This window comes from Phyllopteryx taeniolatus, chromosome 5, assembly GCF_024500385.1.
Source record: "Phyllopteryx taeniolatus isolate TA_2022b chromosome 5, UOR_Ptae_1.2, whole genome shotgun sequence".
Lineage (NCBI taxonomy): Eukaryota > Metazoa > Chordata > Actinopteri > Syngnathiformes > Syngnathidae > Phyllopteryx > Phyllopteryx taeniolatus.
In genome coordinates, this window is record NC_084506.1 from 13,205,426 (window position 1) to 13,219,830 (window position 14,405).

Genomic DNA, 14,405 nt, shown 5'->3' on the forward strand with positions numbered 1-14,405 from the left:
CCCAATTTAGGAATTTTCTGGTCTTTTATGAGTTTTTTAGCATGAAATTCAGACAAAAGTGATGACCACTGAAGTTGAAATGGTTTAAGTGTTCAGTGTAGTGGATATAGCTCTGATAGGACACAAATTCACACTGTGCAGGTGATTCAGGATTTCGTTACTTCCGGCTTTTCGTTTCCCTCTCTACTCATGATGATGCCGTACTCCATCGCCTTATCCAGGCAGCTCTGAGCTACTTTTATGGCTGGTTCTGGTGCACCCTGTCCCCCCTTTGCCAAAACAGAAAGAATCTCCAGAACCTCACTCTCAATCAGTGTCTCGGCGAGACTCTTCTCGGCCTGCATCATGTTACGAACTATGACCGCTGCTCGATGGCGCAAATCAGATATTTCACTGAGTAGTATTGCCTGCAGGATCTCCAGCCAGTGGGTGGTCTGAAAAAAAAGGAGTGGTGTGAGTAGCAATGTTGTGTTCAACGTAATGGTAGAGGTGAGGGATATGGAGCTTTGCTCACTGCTGCAGTGATGCGAGCACAAAGCTCAGGCTGCTCAGAAGTCAACATGGCCAGCGTTCCTGCAGCGGCTCTTCTCAGCCTTTCGTCCTCCTCGCCACAGTAGAGCACAAGCAGCTTAAGGCGATCATTGCCAGTGGCAAGGTACAGCTCCTGCACCTGATCATACATATCAGGTGTAAACAGGTTTTTTTTAGTTCAGTCTTACAACACATTGTGCCTCTGAATCACTGATTTTACACCTAACCTCTGTGCTCAGAATGAGGTTACACATGCACTCTGTGGCAGCTGCTCGGACCAGGTCGTGCTCCTCAAACATGTAGCCTTCAATTTTTGGCACAGCCTTCTCTTTTATTATCTTTTGTCTGTGACACAAAATATTTCAACACAAACCATATTAAACTATGTTTGACTAAACACAATTGAGAAGTAGTTAGTACTATAGTTACAGAAATAGTTTAGATATATTTAGAGACTGATGAGACGTCAATTATGTAAAACACGCCTCCAAACTTGTTTTATTTATGACTGGAAGTAACATTGTACTGTATTTATATAGCAGTGCTCCCCTTAAGTGGCAATTTGATGTAAAAAGAGGTCAGATAAATGTGGAAAAAATATACTTTGATCACATTTTTTTTTCCACCCTTAGGTGAGCTACTAAAATAAAGTAGCTAGAAAGCTATTTGGTGGAGACCCATGAAAAAAACATTTCAGTCACTTTCTTTGGAGAGACATCCCCCTAGTGGCCAACCTGAGTCGTTCACTGATTCCAGCCAGGTTGGTCAAAGCCATGAGTGCCTCAAAGTTCTGTAGCAGGGTGCAATGAAGACTTAAGAGACTGACAAGGGGGCGCACAACCTCATAAATCTGAAATAACACAAGATGAGTTGAACCACCAAAATGTACCTTTGAAAACAGAAGTACATCAGTTGATTATTATTATATATATATATTTTTTTACCCTTTCTCCTGGGAAGGCAATCTCTGGATTGGATGTGATAGTAATTTTAGAAAGTGCTTGTGCTGCTTTGACTTTTCCTACATCAGTGTTATCAGATGCCAGTGGGATGAGCGCCTATGAGGGGGAAACAATCAACAACAATCAATTGTGTGGGACCTTCAAATATGGGCTAAACTAAGCCTATTTTCTGTGACGTACCTTTCCCCCACCCTGTGCCACTACTGTGCCTCTATCTTCCTGTCGCTCCACCAAAGCCAAGAACACCCTGCCATGCAAGATTATTACAGACACTGAGTAAATGTACAGATGGATAGGATCAAGAAAAAAATTAAGCTCCAAGCAATTTCCTACCTGGCGATACATTCTCTACAAGCATCTGTGAGAGCAGGACTTTCATGTTTTACCATACACACTAATGCAGAAACCACTCCAGCCTCCAGCAACTTTGTCAGCCTCTTCTCTACATATGAAGCTGAATCCTGATAGATCAGATAATTTCACACAATCTTGTTTTACAGAACAAAATAGGAACATAAGGATTTATCCACTTTGAAAAAGGTATTAGAGTGTTACTTTGGGGTGCTCCTCTGGCACATGCTGCTTTGCATACTTGGCCAGCTCGACCATCTGAGGGTCAGGCTTTTCCACCTCATAGCTGTTGGTGCAGTTCACCAGAGTGGAGCCAACAGCAAAAAGCACTGTTTTGTCCTCAGACTGCAAAAAAAAAACCCAGCAACAATGTTCATGTTATCTTGGGATAAAATGATTTGATAGATTGCTATGTGTCATATACAGTGGAGCAAAAAAGTATTTAGTCAGCCACCAATTGTGCAAGTGCTCCCATTTAAACAGATGACAGAAGCCTGTAATTTCATGGTTCCATCAATCACAGCAAGTTGTCCAGATCCTGAGGGAGCTAAGGAGCCCAAGACCATCAACACAACCACCACCATGTTTGACTGTTTGTATGATGTTCTTTTTCTGACATGCTGTGCTACATTTATGCCAGATGTAACGAGACACATACCTTCCAAAAGGCTCAACTTTCATCTCGTTAGTCCATATAATATTTTCTCATAAGTCTAGGGAATCATTCAATGTTTTTTTTTGTTTTGCAAACCTAAGACCAGCCTTTATGTTCTTTTTGGTCAGCAGTGGTTTTAGTCTTGGAAAACTGTCACAGATGCCATTTTTTCCCAGTCCCTTCCTTATTGTTGTGTCATAAACACTGACCTTAACTGAGGCTAGGGAGACCTGAAGTTCTTTAGAAGTTGTCCTGAGTTCGTTTGTGGCCTCCTGGATGAGTCATTGCTGTTCCCTTGGATAATTTTTGTAAGCTGTCCACTCCTGGGAAAGTTCACCACTGTTCCATGTTTTCGCCATGTGAGGATAATGGCTCTCCCTATGCTTCGCTGGAAGCCAAAAGCTTTAGAAATGGCTTTTGTAACCCTTTCTAGACTGATATATGTCAATTACATTACTTATCGACTGTTCTGGAATTTCTTTGGATCATGTAATTTTGTTGCAGCTTTTTTAGAACCTTTGTCTGACTTGATTTTGTCGGGACAGATTCTGTTTCAGCGATTTCTTGATTGAACAGGTCTGGATGTAATCAGGCTTGGGTGTGATCAGTGGAAATTAACCAAAATTACTAGCCACAATTCATAATTTAACAAGGGGGTAATTACTTTTACACGCATGGCCAAGTAACTGAATACTTTTTTCCCCCCCCCCTTAATAAATGAAATAATTTCAAACAGCATTTTACGGACACTTGGGTTATTTTTGTTTGATGATCTTGAACATTAAAAAGGGGAAATTATGCAAAGACAAAAAAATTTGGGAAGGGAGTCAATACTTTTTCATGGCACTGTACTCATAGTCGATGCACAGACAATTAAAAAAATAAAATAACACTCAGCATAAACTGAGGAATTAGACAATTTTTTCCCATGCATTCACAGAGTAAAACACATGACAAATCAAACCTTTGCCAATTCAAACATGGCCCAAAGAGCATTCTTGTCTTCAGCCAAGTCCTCTTTCACATCAGCATCAAAGGTGAGATAGGCGAGACCTTCCACGGACCATCGACGGGATGTAGCAGGAAGAGACTTGTTACAAAGCCACCTAACAGGGAACAACAACCACTCCATAGTTTTTTTTTGCACTTAAGTCATAAAAAGTACTCAGTTGCAAAATTCTGTAGTCATACATACTTCCTGCACTGTTTGGACAGCTTTAGTGTGGATCCTTCTGCAAACTGCTTCATGCTGAAATCTGTCCCTCCTGCTGATCCAAGTTTGCACAAACCCTGAATAACCACCAGAGACCATTGTTAGTTACGTCTACATTTAGATATGTTCACATCTACAACGGCTTTCTCACCACCAGGGCTCTCACGCGTATCCTGTCATTTTCACTTTTCTTGTAGAGGTCCTTGAGAAGCGCTACACCATTGGCTGTGATGAACGAAGCCCTCTTTGCTTTACCTGCAGCATGAATAAGAGCCTCAACTGCTACCTGCTGGTGAATTACATCTTCAGAGGCACACAAGGATATAACTGCATCCATCATTCCTGACAACTCTAGGGTTCGGTTGCCAACATCGCTCGGCCCTTGGAGGAGCACAGATACGGTCTGGATGGCTCGCAGCTTGGCGTCAAGGCCGGTTTGGTTAAAGTGTTGTCTAAACCAAATAAACAGCATTTATATTTGAAAGGAAGTTTCAATTTAGATGTACAGAGTGATTTTCTTTGTTATTTTGTCACAAACAGAGGAATTATTTCCAGCAACCTGGGTGACCAACTCACCGAACATAGTCTTCACATAGTTTGTTGAAGTTCTCCCTCTCCTTGTCACTTTGAAGATCATCGTAAAGCTTGCTAAGCAAGACTGAGCAGCTCATGTGGGAGTTCTCTGTAAGTGTTGGCCCTTCTGAGAGCTCAGGCACTGATGCAGCCACTTCCAAAATCTTGTTCAGCCCTGCAAGAGGAATTAATTGATCTGGGTAAAAACATACCTCTACAAAATAAGTAAATAGTCTCTAAAATGTCCTTTAGTTTCCATTGGTAAGCAGAAACACCTACTTCCTTATCTCCTATTAAAGCAACTAGACTCATAAGGTAAAATGTGATTTCTATATATAGAAACAAAAGTCTCTGTTAAGTGACATACCCTGGTCTATCACCCATAGTGTCAGGGAGTTATCTGGGTTCTTTAAGGACTTGCGGGGTACTTGTTTGACTAGAAGGTTGATGGCGTTGTCTCTGCCAGGTCCTGACACATTTGATGCTGGCATCATCTCCAACAGGTGACGCAACATTGAGCGCAGCTCCTTGGATGGTTCTGTGTTAAAATGGGTACAGTCAACAAACACTGAACGCATTTGAGAGAAAGCATCTCATCACATACAATACTTTATAATCCATGCAGAGGCTATTTGCCCCATAAAGAAAAATAGAAATATAACAAAGCTGTACCAGGGGTCAAACCTTTACCATCATAAAAGGTTTACATCTTATACAGGTAATGTTTAATATTTTTCTAGATTCCTGTTTGGGTTTTCACTTTTCCTTTAAGTTTGAAAGTCAAATTCCAAGAATCTAGAAGTATTTAAAGACCCACTAAAGTCATTTTTGCCCCCCCCCCCCCCTCAACCCCCAAATACATCAAATATGTTGAAAGTGCTAAAAACATGCAGACTGACAACAATTTAGTACTGAATTATTGACATACACCGTTAAATTCATTTTCACCATCTCAGTTGTCCAGATTTTTGGGGCGAAGTTAAAATAGGGGCACTCCCCCCTCCCCCACTACATACAAACCTCAATTCCATTGAAGTTGGGACATTGTGTAAAACATAAATAATAACAGAATTAAATGATTTGCAAATCCTTTTCTACCTATATTCAATTGAATACATTACAAAGACAAGCTATTTGGAGTTTTACCTTATTATTTTTTGCAAATATTCTCTCACCTTGAATTTGATGCCTACGTCATATTCCAAAAGAGTTGGGACAAGGGAAACAAAAGACTCGAAAAGTTGAAAAAAAAAATACATTTTTTTTTGAACATTCCACAGGTGAACAGGTTAATTGCAAACAGGTGAGTGTCATGATTGGGTATAAAAGGAGAATCCTCGAAAGGTTCAGTTGTTCACAAGAAAGGATGGGGCAAGGTTAATCACTTTGTGAACAACTGCATGAACAAATAGTCCAACAGTTTGAGAACATTTCTTAAGGTACAACTGTAATTTTGGGATTTCATCATCTACAGTCCATAATATCAAAAGAGTCCAAAAATCTGGAGAAATCTCTGCATGTAAGCGGCAAGGCTGCAAACCAACATTGAATGCCCGTGACCTTCAATCCCTCAGGCAGCAGTGCATTAATAACTGACATCATTGTGTAAAGGATATTGCCACGTGGGCTGAGAAACACTTCAGAACACCACTGACAGTTCACACAGTTCGTCGCTACATCTACAAATGCATAGACTTTACACCGATCTGATCGGGCTGATCGGTAACAGCCGATATTTAGCATTTTATGCTGATCGGCTTTAATGTCATAATTCACTGATCCGATCAATGACTCCGTAAAAGACATTTACTCCGTGTTCCCATCATGCACAGTATATTTGAATCCAAAAGCTAGTTTATTTTTACCCTCGTCACGTGTCTTTTGACGTATTACTGTAAATATCTGCCGCCCAGTAAACTTATTTAAAAAAAAAAAAAAAGTCAACGGTGTGGGAGAAACGTCTGAGACAGACAACACGTAATGCCCAGATCAGACTACAAGACAAATTTGCTCTTTCACGATTGCACCATGTCAGACTACTGCAATAAAATCTTGTATTCCGATACCACCGCATCCCGTTTTTTTACGATCATTGGGCTTTATCTTGTCAACTCAAATGCGACCGGATACACTCGTTACAGTGGCGACGACAACAAGAGTGGAGCGCGCCAACTTTGTATTATAAGGACAAAATGGGGGAAAACGTGTGTTGTTGGTCACTGGTGCTCAGGAGAGGACGTTCGTTTAAGGCTTGCTTGAGGTATGTTCCTGTACTTTTAATACGATACGGCTCACAAGCAGGCAACAAAACGTTATGTAGCCTAGCAAGCTAGTGCTAGCACTAACGGTTGTGCGTAATCATGCTGCCGTTGTGTCGAATCATGCTCTAAAGTATCGGTGTGGGAGAAGTAATTTAATTACATTAAGCTAGCACCCATTATTTCTGTCATGTTGTAATGTTGGTTTGACCTGACTGATTAGACTACATGACCTGACTAGAGAAGTGATTTCCAACCTTTATAGAGTCAAGGAACATATTTTACAATTTTAAAATCTCACGGCACACAAAGAAACAAAAATGAGCAACAGAAGTTGTACATCAAGCAATAATAGGAAAGAATTCCACCTACAAAGCTTTAACAATTTGTGTCCTCAGTTCTCTAACACTTAAAAGGAAAGATGAAGTAAGACAGTGGTAAACATGCCCCTGTCCCACCTTTTTTGTAATGTGTTGTAGGCATCAAATTCAAAATGAGTGAACATGTGCAAAAAAACAAAGTTTATCAGTTTGAACATCAAATATCTTCTCTTTGTAGTGTATTCATTTGAATATAGATTGAACGTATTTGCAAATCTTTGTTTTCTGTTTTTATTTACATTATAGAACATCATAACTTCATTGGAATTGGTGTTAATAATTACCAAATGCCCTTATTCCATGCAATGGCCAATCGGCATAAATGCCACTTCCTTATTCAAAACGACTGGGCCCATTTCTACAACTACAGCGTGCAGTTAACCATAAAACTATGCCTACAACTAAAAAAAATACATCTGCCCAGAAGTGTAATGTGTTTTGTGTTATTCGGGCTTGAGTGAGGGAGCGGCGAAGTGGGTGGCTCTGCCGCTCCAGCGACTCTGCGCCAGTCTGTCTACCAGTCCAGTCTACTCTGGTGCAACACCGTTAGGGCCATTAGGCTCACAGTTGCCGACCGCGACATCACGGGGCGAGGAGGAGGAGAGAAAAAAAATCATCCAGGGGGACAGCGATCCATCGCACTGCTGTGGCCACATTTGTTGCACCCTTTGGCGGACACAGCAGCGTGACGCATGGCCCACTGAATTACTATGGAGGCAAAGGACAGAAAATGTTTCCGGTCATTATGCCGGGGTTCAGAGGCTGCCTGGCTGCTACAGAGTGCCTCTCTGCAGCCAGTGAGAATGTATGCAATGTGGATTGGTGGGAATGTTTTTGTTCCGGCTCAGATGCCGGGTGAAAAGGTATGCCTTTGATTGACAGCTGAATTCCCAAGGGGCAGGTTTTCTGAGTATTCAGTGACACGCCCACAGCATCTGGAAGCTGAAAGGATGTCTCAATTCTTGACCATTTTGAAGCCTGACTTCCCAAACTTTGCAGTTTTTTTAATTCACTGAAATGTGTCTGGCTTGTTAACAAAACTCTTCTCTGTGGTGTGTACAAATTTACAAGATTGTTTTGGTCACTTTACTGCAGCTTTCATGAAACAAAACACGAAAATGACAAGAGTCCAAACTCACCAGGAAGTATGGCTTCTTCCTTTCCTCTGATCTCCCTCTTCATGCCCTCTGTGAGAGCCTCAAACATCACCTGCAGCAGGTGGCAGGTGGACAGAGAAACAGCCGAGCCTCCTGATCCCATTACTGCACACAGTTGCTCCATGCCCAGCTCATTCACTATTGCCATAGTCTAGGAATACAACCATACGTTCCAGCATTGAGAGCAGAAAATCAAAATCCTGTGGGATAAGGTAGATGGATACTGTAATGTATGACTGTAATGCAGAATGATACAATTGTGAATTCATTATGAGTTAATTTTTTTTTAAATGCAGTACATAGTCAAAGATGACAACAATGCACTGCAGTTTTTTTTGTAAATAGATTTCCTCATGCAGTTAAAAATGCAGTTCAAATGGATAGGCTATTTTTAAAAATTTGGTGTAGTTGATATACAGTACTGTGAAAAAGCATTTCCCTACTTTCAAATGATTATTTTTTGCTTAGTTTGAGATAATCAATTGTCTTATTTTGATTAAACAAAGATAATCATGGTTTGGAGGACTACAGAAATCTAAGAATATTTACTTTTGAGAGGCTGAAATTCCAAGTATTGGGACAATTTTGACTTAAACAGTGTCACTAAACGATTAATCGATTAATTATTGTCGATTAATTTCATAATTGATTCGTTGTCACTTAATCGTTGCGCCTCTAAATGAAATCATTTTAGAATAAATGATAATTAAAAGAAATAAAATTTAGCCAAGAATTTAAATCTGATCAAGAATAAATAAATAAATATGAATAATTATGCTATTATCTTGTTTAATGTCACTTGCCATGGATCCGAAACAAGTCCAGAAAAGGGATGCTGATCCCGTTCGAGGCACAGGCTCCTCACCATGATACTCCTCATCTCCATTTTTTGCTGTACTTTATGTCTCATTAATCAGTAGTTGGGTGTTCTTGCTTGTTATTTAGGCAGCTTAAGGAAGCCTTAACCATGCGTTCTTCCCCTGGTGGTTGGCTGACGACTGGTTGAGAAAGTGCTTCATTAGATATGCAGCAGAGCCTGCATTTAAAAAGTTATTTTTTTTTAAATTTCATTTTAAAATTAGATTAATTGTGCAACCCTACTTTCTACGAACTAGTGCAACATACTACATTTATATCCATGTATATACATACTCTGTTTGAGTTTCAGGTGCCTAAACTTGTCCAACTTCCAATGTGTTGGCATTTATCTCCCTCATAATCGATGTGACAAGCTGAGATTCACCCCCCTTATTTTTTATCCCCAACTCAGAAGTTGTGCTGATCTCAAATCCAAAGCGATGCAACTATGCCATCTACAGGGATCTGTTCGTCATTATAGTGGTTTACAAACCTGAAGTTCACAGACTAGATGGGTGGAACCTCTTCCACGCTTATCCATTGAAAAATTAATTGGACAAACATATTCATCGGTGGCAGTAAACAGTTGGGTTCCAGACGAATATACTGTAAATGTCCAAATAAGTTAACTGAAAACTTTCAATTGTCCATAAGTGTGATTGTCAGTTTAAACAATTATTTGTCTATATGTGCCCTGTGATTTACTGGCGACCAGGCCAGGGTTTACCCTGACTCTCCACCCTGAATCTGCTAGGATAGGCTCCAGCTGTAATGAGGGCAAGAAGTAACAGAAATTAAATGGATGGAAAATTGTTGTATTTACTCTGGACTGATGCTCTGTACACAAGCCAACCAGAGTCCTCAGCGCAGAAAGGACAACATCCTCCTGGTTTGACTGAAGGAGTTGGTGAATCAGCCTCACGCCATCGTTTCGGAAAATCTGCTCAGCTCCTGCGTCTTCTCGAGATAACACCACTAGATTCTGGGCAGCCTGAAATCATTTTTTTTAAACACATTACTTGGGCAGAATGGTACAATATATAATTGTCTTTTGTCATTTCTTGCCTGGCAAAGCAATCCTACCTTTTGTCGGTCAGAATCTTTCACAGATGCATCTACAAGGAGTGAGAACATCTGTTGCACACGTGCATCTGTGGAGTTTAGTTGTTGCGACTACAGGTATAAAATAAAAAGGCTGATGAGGACTGACTTTTTTAAAAGATCATAGAATACTCACATGGACATTACATCACCTTCTGCTGGATCTGTCCCCCTAGCTGTCTTAGGAGATCTTGGAATGCTTTGTTTTTGGGCTCAAGCTGGGCACACCTCTGCACATCCACGAAGGCCTGGTCAAGACGTCCAAGTTTCTGAAAAGCCTGAGCCCTCCGAAACCTGGCTTTCACATCACTTGGGTCAGTATCAAGAGCTAAAAAATACAAAATAAAAGGTTATTGTGCACATACACACAGTGGCCATAAGATAATATTCACCTGCAAAATCTAATGATGATGAAATCTAATGTAACAGAACTGTACTGTACTAATGGATAACACAAAAATATTGTACAAGCAGTATAAAAAAACAGAGTAACACCTGTAATAGAGTAACAACTGCAATAAAAACATGCAATATAGTGGGACCGCAAAGCAAGAACTGTGATTTAGCCTAGGATTACTGTATCTGTATTCCGCGAAGATAAATTGTATGGACTCATTGATCTCGGGTTGGGAATCATTGTTTCCATGAGATGTGCATCTGGAACTCACAGTCTCAAGTGTAAAATGATGAATGATCCGTACTTTGCTCCTTTTGTCTTTGTTTATAGTTTTTGAGGTTATTAACTACTCCATGTATTATGGTCCAAGAGAGCATCAAATTCTCCCTCTTTTTTTTTTTTTTTTTTTTTTTTAAATCATCCTGTTTCATGAAATTTGTGTCGCCAGCTAGCTGGCTCCCCACAGCGCGCATGAACTGGGCCAGTCTGTCCATGACACGCCTCTCCCCCCCCCCCCCCAATTTAGGGAAACCTCTTCCAATTTATACTTTTCTTAAAGTAAAATCAGATAAACATCTCTCTAAATTACACCGTAAACAAGAAGGAATATATCACATTTGGAGGCATCCGTCTCTGCCTTGTTATAGTCCTCCAGTTTCAAGTAGCATGCAGCGCGGTTGCGGTACAGTACAGCGCTCGCTTGTCTGTTGTCACTCAGCTTCAGTGCAGTGGTGTAACAGCACACTGCACCCTGCATGTCCCCGGCTTTGAAAAGGTTGTTCCCCTCTTCCCGCAGGGCTGCAGGACCCTGGAAGGAAAGAAGGGATGGTCAAAAGAATTCAACCAGAGCTCAGCGTCTGAGACGCGATTACAACAAATGCCTCTGCAGTTACGTGTTCCACTGTTACCTTCTCTTTTTCTGTCTGGCTCATCTTCAAGTTTTTCCACACAGTCCGGCGTTGGGTATTTGATTATTAATTCAAAGCTTCTCACAAAAAGACTCGCAAAACACCGCTAACGTCTGAACGATACACTTCCGGGTGTATGGTGCGCCGTGATGACGCCACGTTGCCGGTCCCGCCCCCTAACTACGACTACCATAAAAGGAAAAGCCGAGAGTGCAGTGCACTCGAATGTTTTGATCCCATCTACACAACGCATTACCGGTATAGTCTTCTGAGATACTTTTCAATGTGTTTGCTGACTCGCACTTCTGGTTACTTCTGTCTTATTCATTTCTATTCGGTTTGTCCCATTAGGGCTCGCCACAGCGTGTCATTCTTTTCCATGTAAGCTTATCTCCTGCATCCTCCTCTCTTACACCAACTGCCCTCATGTCTTCCCTCACTACATCCATCAATCTTCTCTTTGGTCTTCCTCTAGCTCTCTTGGCTGGCACCTCCACCCTCATCACCCTTCAACCAATACACTCACTCTCTCTCCTCTGGACGTGTCCAAACCATCAAAGTCTCCACTCTCTAACTTTGTATCCAAAACATCTCACCTTGGCTGTACCTCTGATTAGCTCTTTTCTTGTTTCTTCTTCTTTATTTTTTATTGAGCATTAGCATTGGACAATCATGTACAGTTGCAGTCATTAATACACACAATAACATAAAATATTTGTAAAATAGCATTAAGTACACGGCACGGTGGATGACTGGTTAGCACATCTGCCTCACAGTTCTGAGAAAGGGGCCCGCCTGTGTGGAGTTTGCATGTTCTCCCTGTGCCTGCGTGGGTTTTCTCCCGGTACTCCGGTTTCCTCCCACATCCCAAAAAAATGCGTGGTAGGTTGATTGAAGACTCTAAATTGCCCGTAGGTGTGAATGTGAGTGCGAATGGTTGTTTGTTTCTAGGTGCCCTAAGGAAGTGAAGAAATGGGTCCTAGCAGGTTGGAATAGGTGGAGGACGGTGGCAGGTGTGTTATGTGACAGAAGAGTCTCTGCTAGCATGAAGGGCAAAGTTTATTAGATAGCGGTAAGGCAAGCCATGATTGGCTGGCGACCAGTTCAGGGTGTACCCACCTCTCGCCCGAGGATAGCTGGCTCCAGCACACCCACGACCCTCGTGAGTATTAGCGATACGGAAAATGAATAAATGAATTAATGGAGGTTTTTCAAGCATTTAATGTCAAGCCACGTCTTTAAATCGGATTCAAGTCCGGACTTTGACTAGGCCACTCCAAAACCTTTTTTTTTTTTTTAAGCCATTCAGAAGTTTACTTGCTGGTGTGTTTTGGATCATTGTCCTGCTGCAGAATCCAAGTGCGCTTCAGCTTGAGATCACGAGCTGATGGTCGAACATTCTCCTTCAGGATTTTCTGATAAAGAGCAGAATTCATGGTTTCATCAATCATTGCAAGTCATTCAGGTTGTGAAGGAGCAACGCAACCCCAGACCATCACACTACCACCAAGTTGTTTGACTGCTGGTATGATGTTTTTTTTTTCTGAAATGCTGTGTTACATTTGCACCAGATATAATGACTTACACACGTTCCAAAAAGTTTAACTTTCGTCTCATCAGTCCATAGAATATTCTCCTAAAAGGTCTGTCAGAGTCCCCTGTCAGAAGGAGCTTCAACTCCCATCGCTGGCAGAACTTCGACCACATCCTGCGGGAGGCGGGGGACTTTGGGTCCAAGTTGACCATGTTCCATGCCTCCATTGTTGAGGCGGCCGACCGGAGCTGTGGCCGTAAGGTGGTCGGTGCCTGTTATAGTGGCAATCCCCGAACCTGTTGATAGGCACCAGCGGTAAGGTGATGTCGTCAAGATGAAGAAGGAGTCCTATCGGGCCTTTTTGGCCTGTAGAATGAAGGTCGGTGAGGCCATGGAGAGTGACTTCCGGACGGCTTTGAAGAAATTCTGGTCTGCTATCCGGCGTCTCAGGAGGGGGAAGCAGGGCACCATCAACACTGTGTATGGTGGCCATGGGGCGCTGCTGATCTCAACTAAGGATGTTGTGAGTTGGTGGGCCGAATACTTTGACGATCTCAATTCTCTCAACATACCTTCCCATGAAGAAGCAGAGTCTGGAGACTCTGAGGCGGGCTGTCCTATCTCTGGGGTTAAGGTCACCGAGGTGGTTAGAAAGCTCCTTGGTGGCAGGGCCCCGGGGGGTGGATGAGTGACGGGCGATAATAACGTAGGTATGTGAAGTTCCAGAAGGCTCTGGATGTTGTGTGGGTGTCCTGGTTGACACGCCTCTACAACATTGCGTGGACATCTGGGACAGTAATTTTGGATTGGCAGACCAGGGTGGAGGTCCCCCTTTTTAAGAAAGGGGACCAGTGGGTGTATTACAACTTAAAGGGTATCACACTCCTGCCTCCCTGGTAAGATCTATTCAGGGGTTCTGGAGAGGAGAGTCCATCAGGAAGTTGAATCTGAGAGGTTCTGGAGAGGAGGGTCCGTCAGGAAGTCGAATCCTGGCCATAGAACACTGGACCAGCTCTACATCCCCTCAGCGGGGTCCTCGAGGGTGAATGTGAGTTCGCCCAACCAGTCTACATGTATTTTGTGGCCTTGGAGACGGTGCTTGACCGTACTTGACCCTGATACGGGCTGTTCGCTCCCTGTACGACTGGTGTCAGAATTGGATCCGCATTGCTAGCAGTAAGCTGGATTTGTTTCCAGTGAGGTTTGGACTCCGCCAAGGTTGCCCTTTGTCACCAATTTTGTTCATAACCTTTTAGAACAGAATTTCTAGGTGCAGCTGAGGCGTTGATGCGGTCTGGTTTGGTGACCACTGTATATCTCTGCTTTTTGCAGATGATATGGTTTTGTTGGCTTCATCCAGCCACGGTCTTCGACTCTCACTTAAGGGGTTCGCTGCTGAGTTTGATCTGGTTGGGATGAGAACCAGCACCTCCAAATCTGAGACCATGGCACTCAGTCGGAAAAGGGTGGAGTGCCCTCTCCTTGTCTGAAATGAGATGAGAGTTCAAGTATCTTGGGGTCTTGTTC

The 14,405-nt window shown here is 42.3% G+C and overlaps 1 protein-coding gene across 1 annotated transcript; it reads right to left on the reverse strand.

Annotated features, from left to right (window-relative positions):
* Positions 1-69: 69 nt before the first annotated feature.
* unc45a (unc-45 myosin chaperone A) lies at positions 70-11,922 on the reverse strand. The gene is made up of 19 exons (XM_061772844.1): positions 11,345-11,922; positions 11,052-11,244; positions 10,192-10,367; positions 10,022-10,111; positions 9,762-9,929; positions 8,063-8,231; positions 4,653-4,823; positions 4,289-4,460; positions 3,864-4,164; positions 3,695-3,789; positions 3,464-3,605; positions 2,049-2,189; positions 1,827-1,954; positions 1,674-1,740; positions 1,476-1,589; positions 1,266-1,381; positions 759-876; positions 515-670; positions 70-434 (listed from the first exon to the last, which is right to left on the reverse strand). Exons 1-19 carry the CDS (start codon positions 11,366-11,368, stop codon positions 147-149), a joined length of 2,829 nt encoding a protein of 942 aa, XP_061628828.1. The 5' UTR covers positions 11,369-11,922; the 3' UTR covers positions 70-146.
* Positions 11,923-14,405: the final 2,483 nt, after the last annotated feature.

Excerpts from the sequence above, each read along its gene's own strand:
- unc45a (XM_061772844.1), bottom strand. The coding sequence starts at position 11,368 with ATGAGCCAGACAGAAAAAGAGAAG. Across the intron at positions 4,824-8,062 it reads GGAAGAAGCCATACTTCCTG|AACCATCCAAGGAGCTGCGC; the intron begins GTGAGTTTGGAC and ends ATTTTAACACAG. Across the intron at positions 4,461-4,652 it reads ACTATGGGTGATAGACCAGG|GGCTGAACAAGATTTTGGAA; the intron begins GTATGTCACTTA and ends TTCCTCTTGCAG.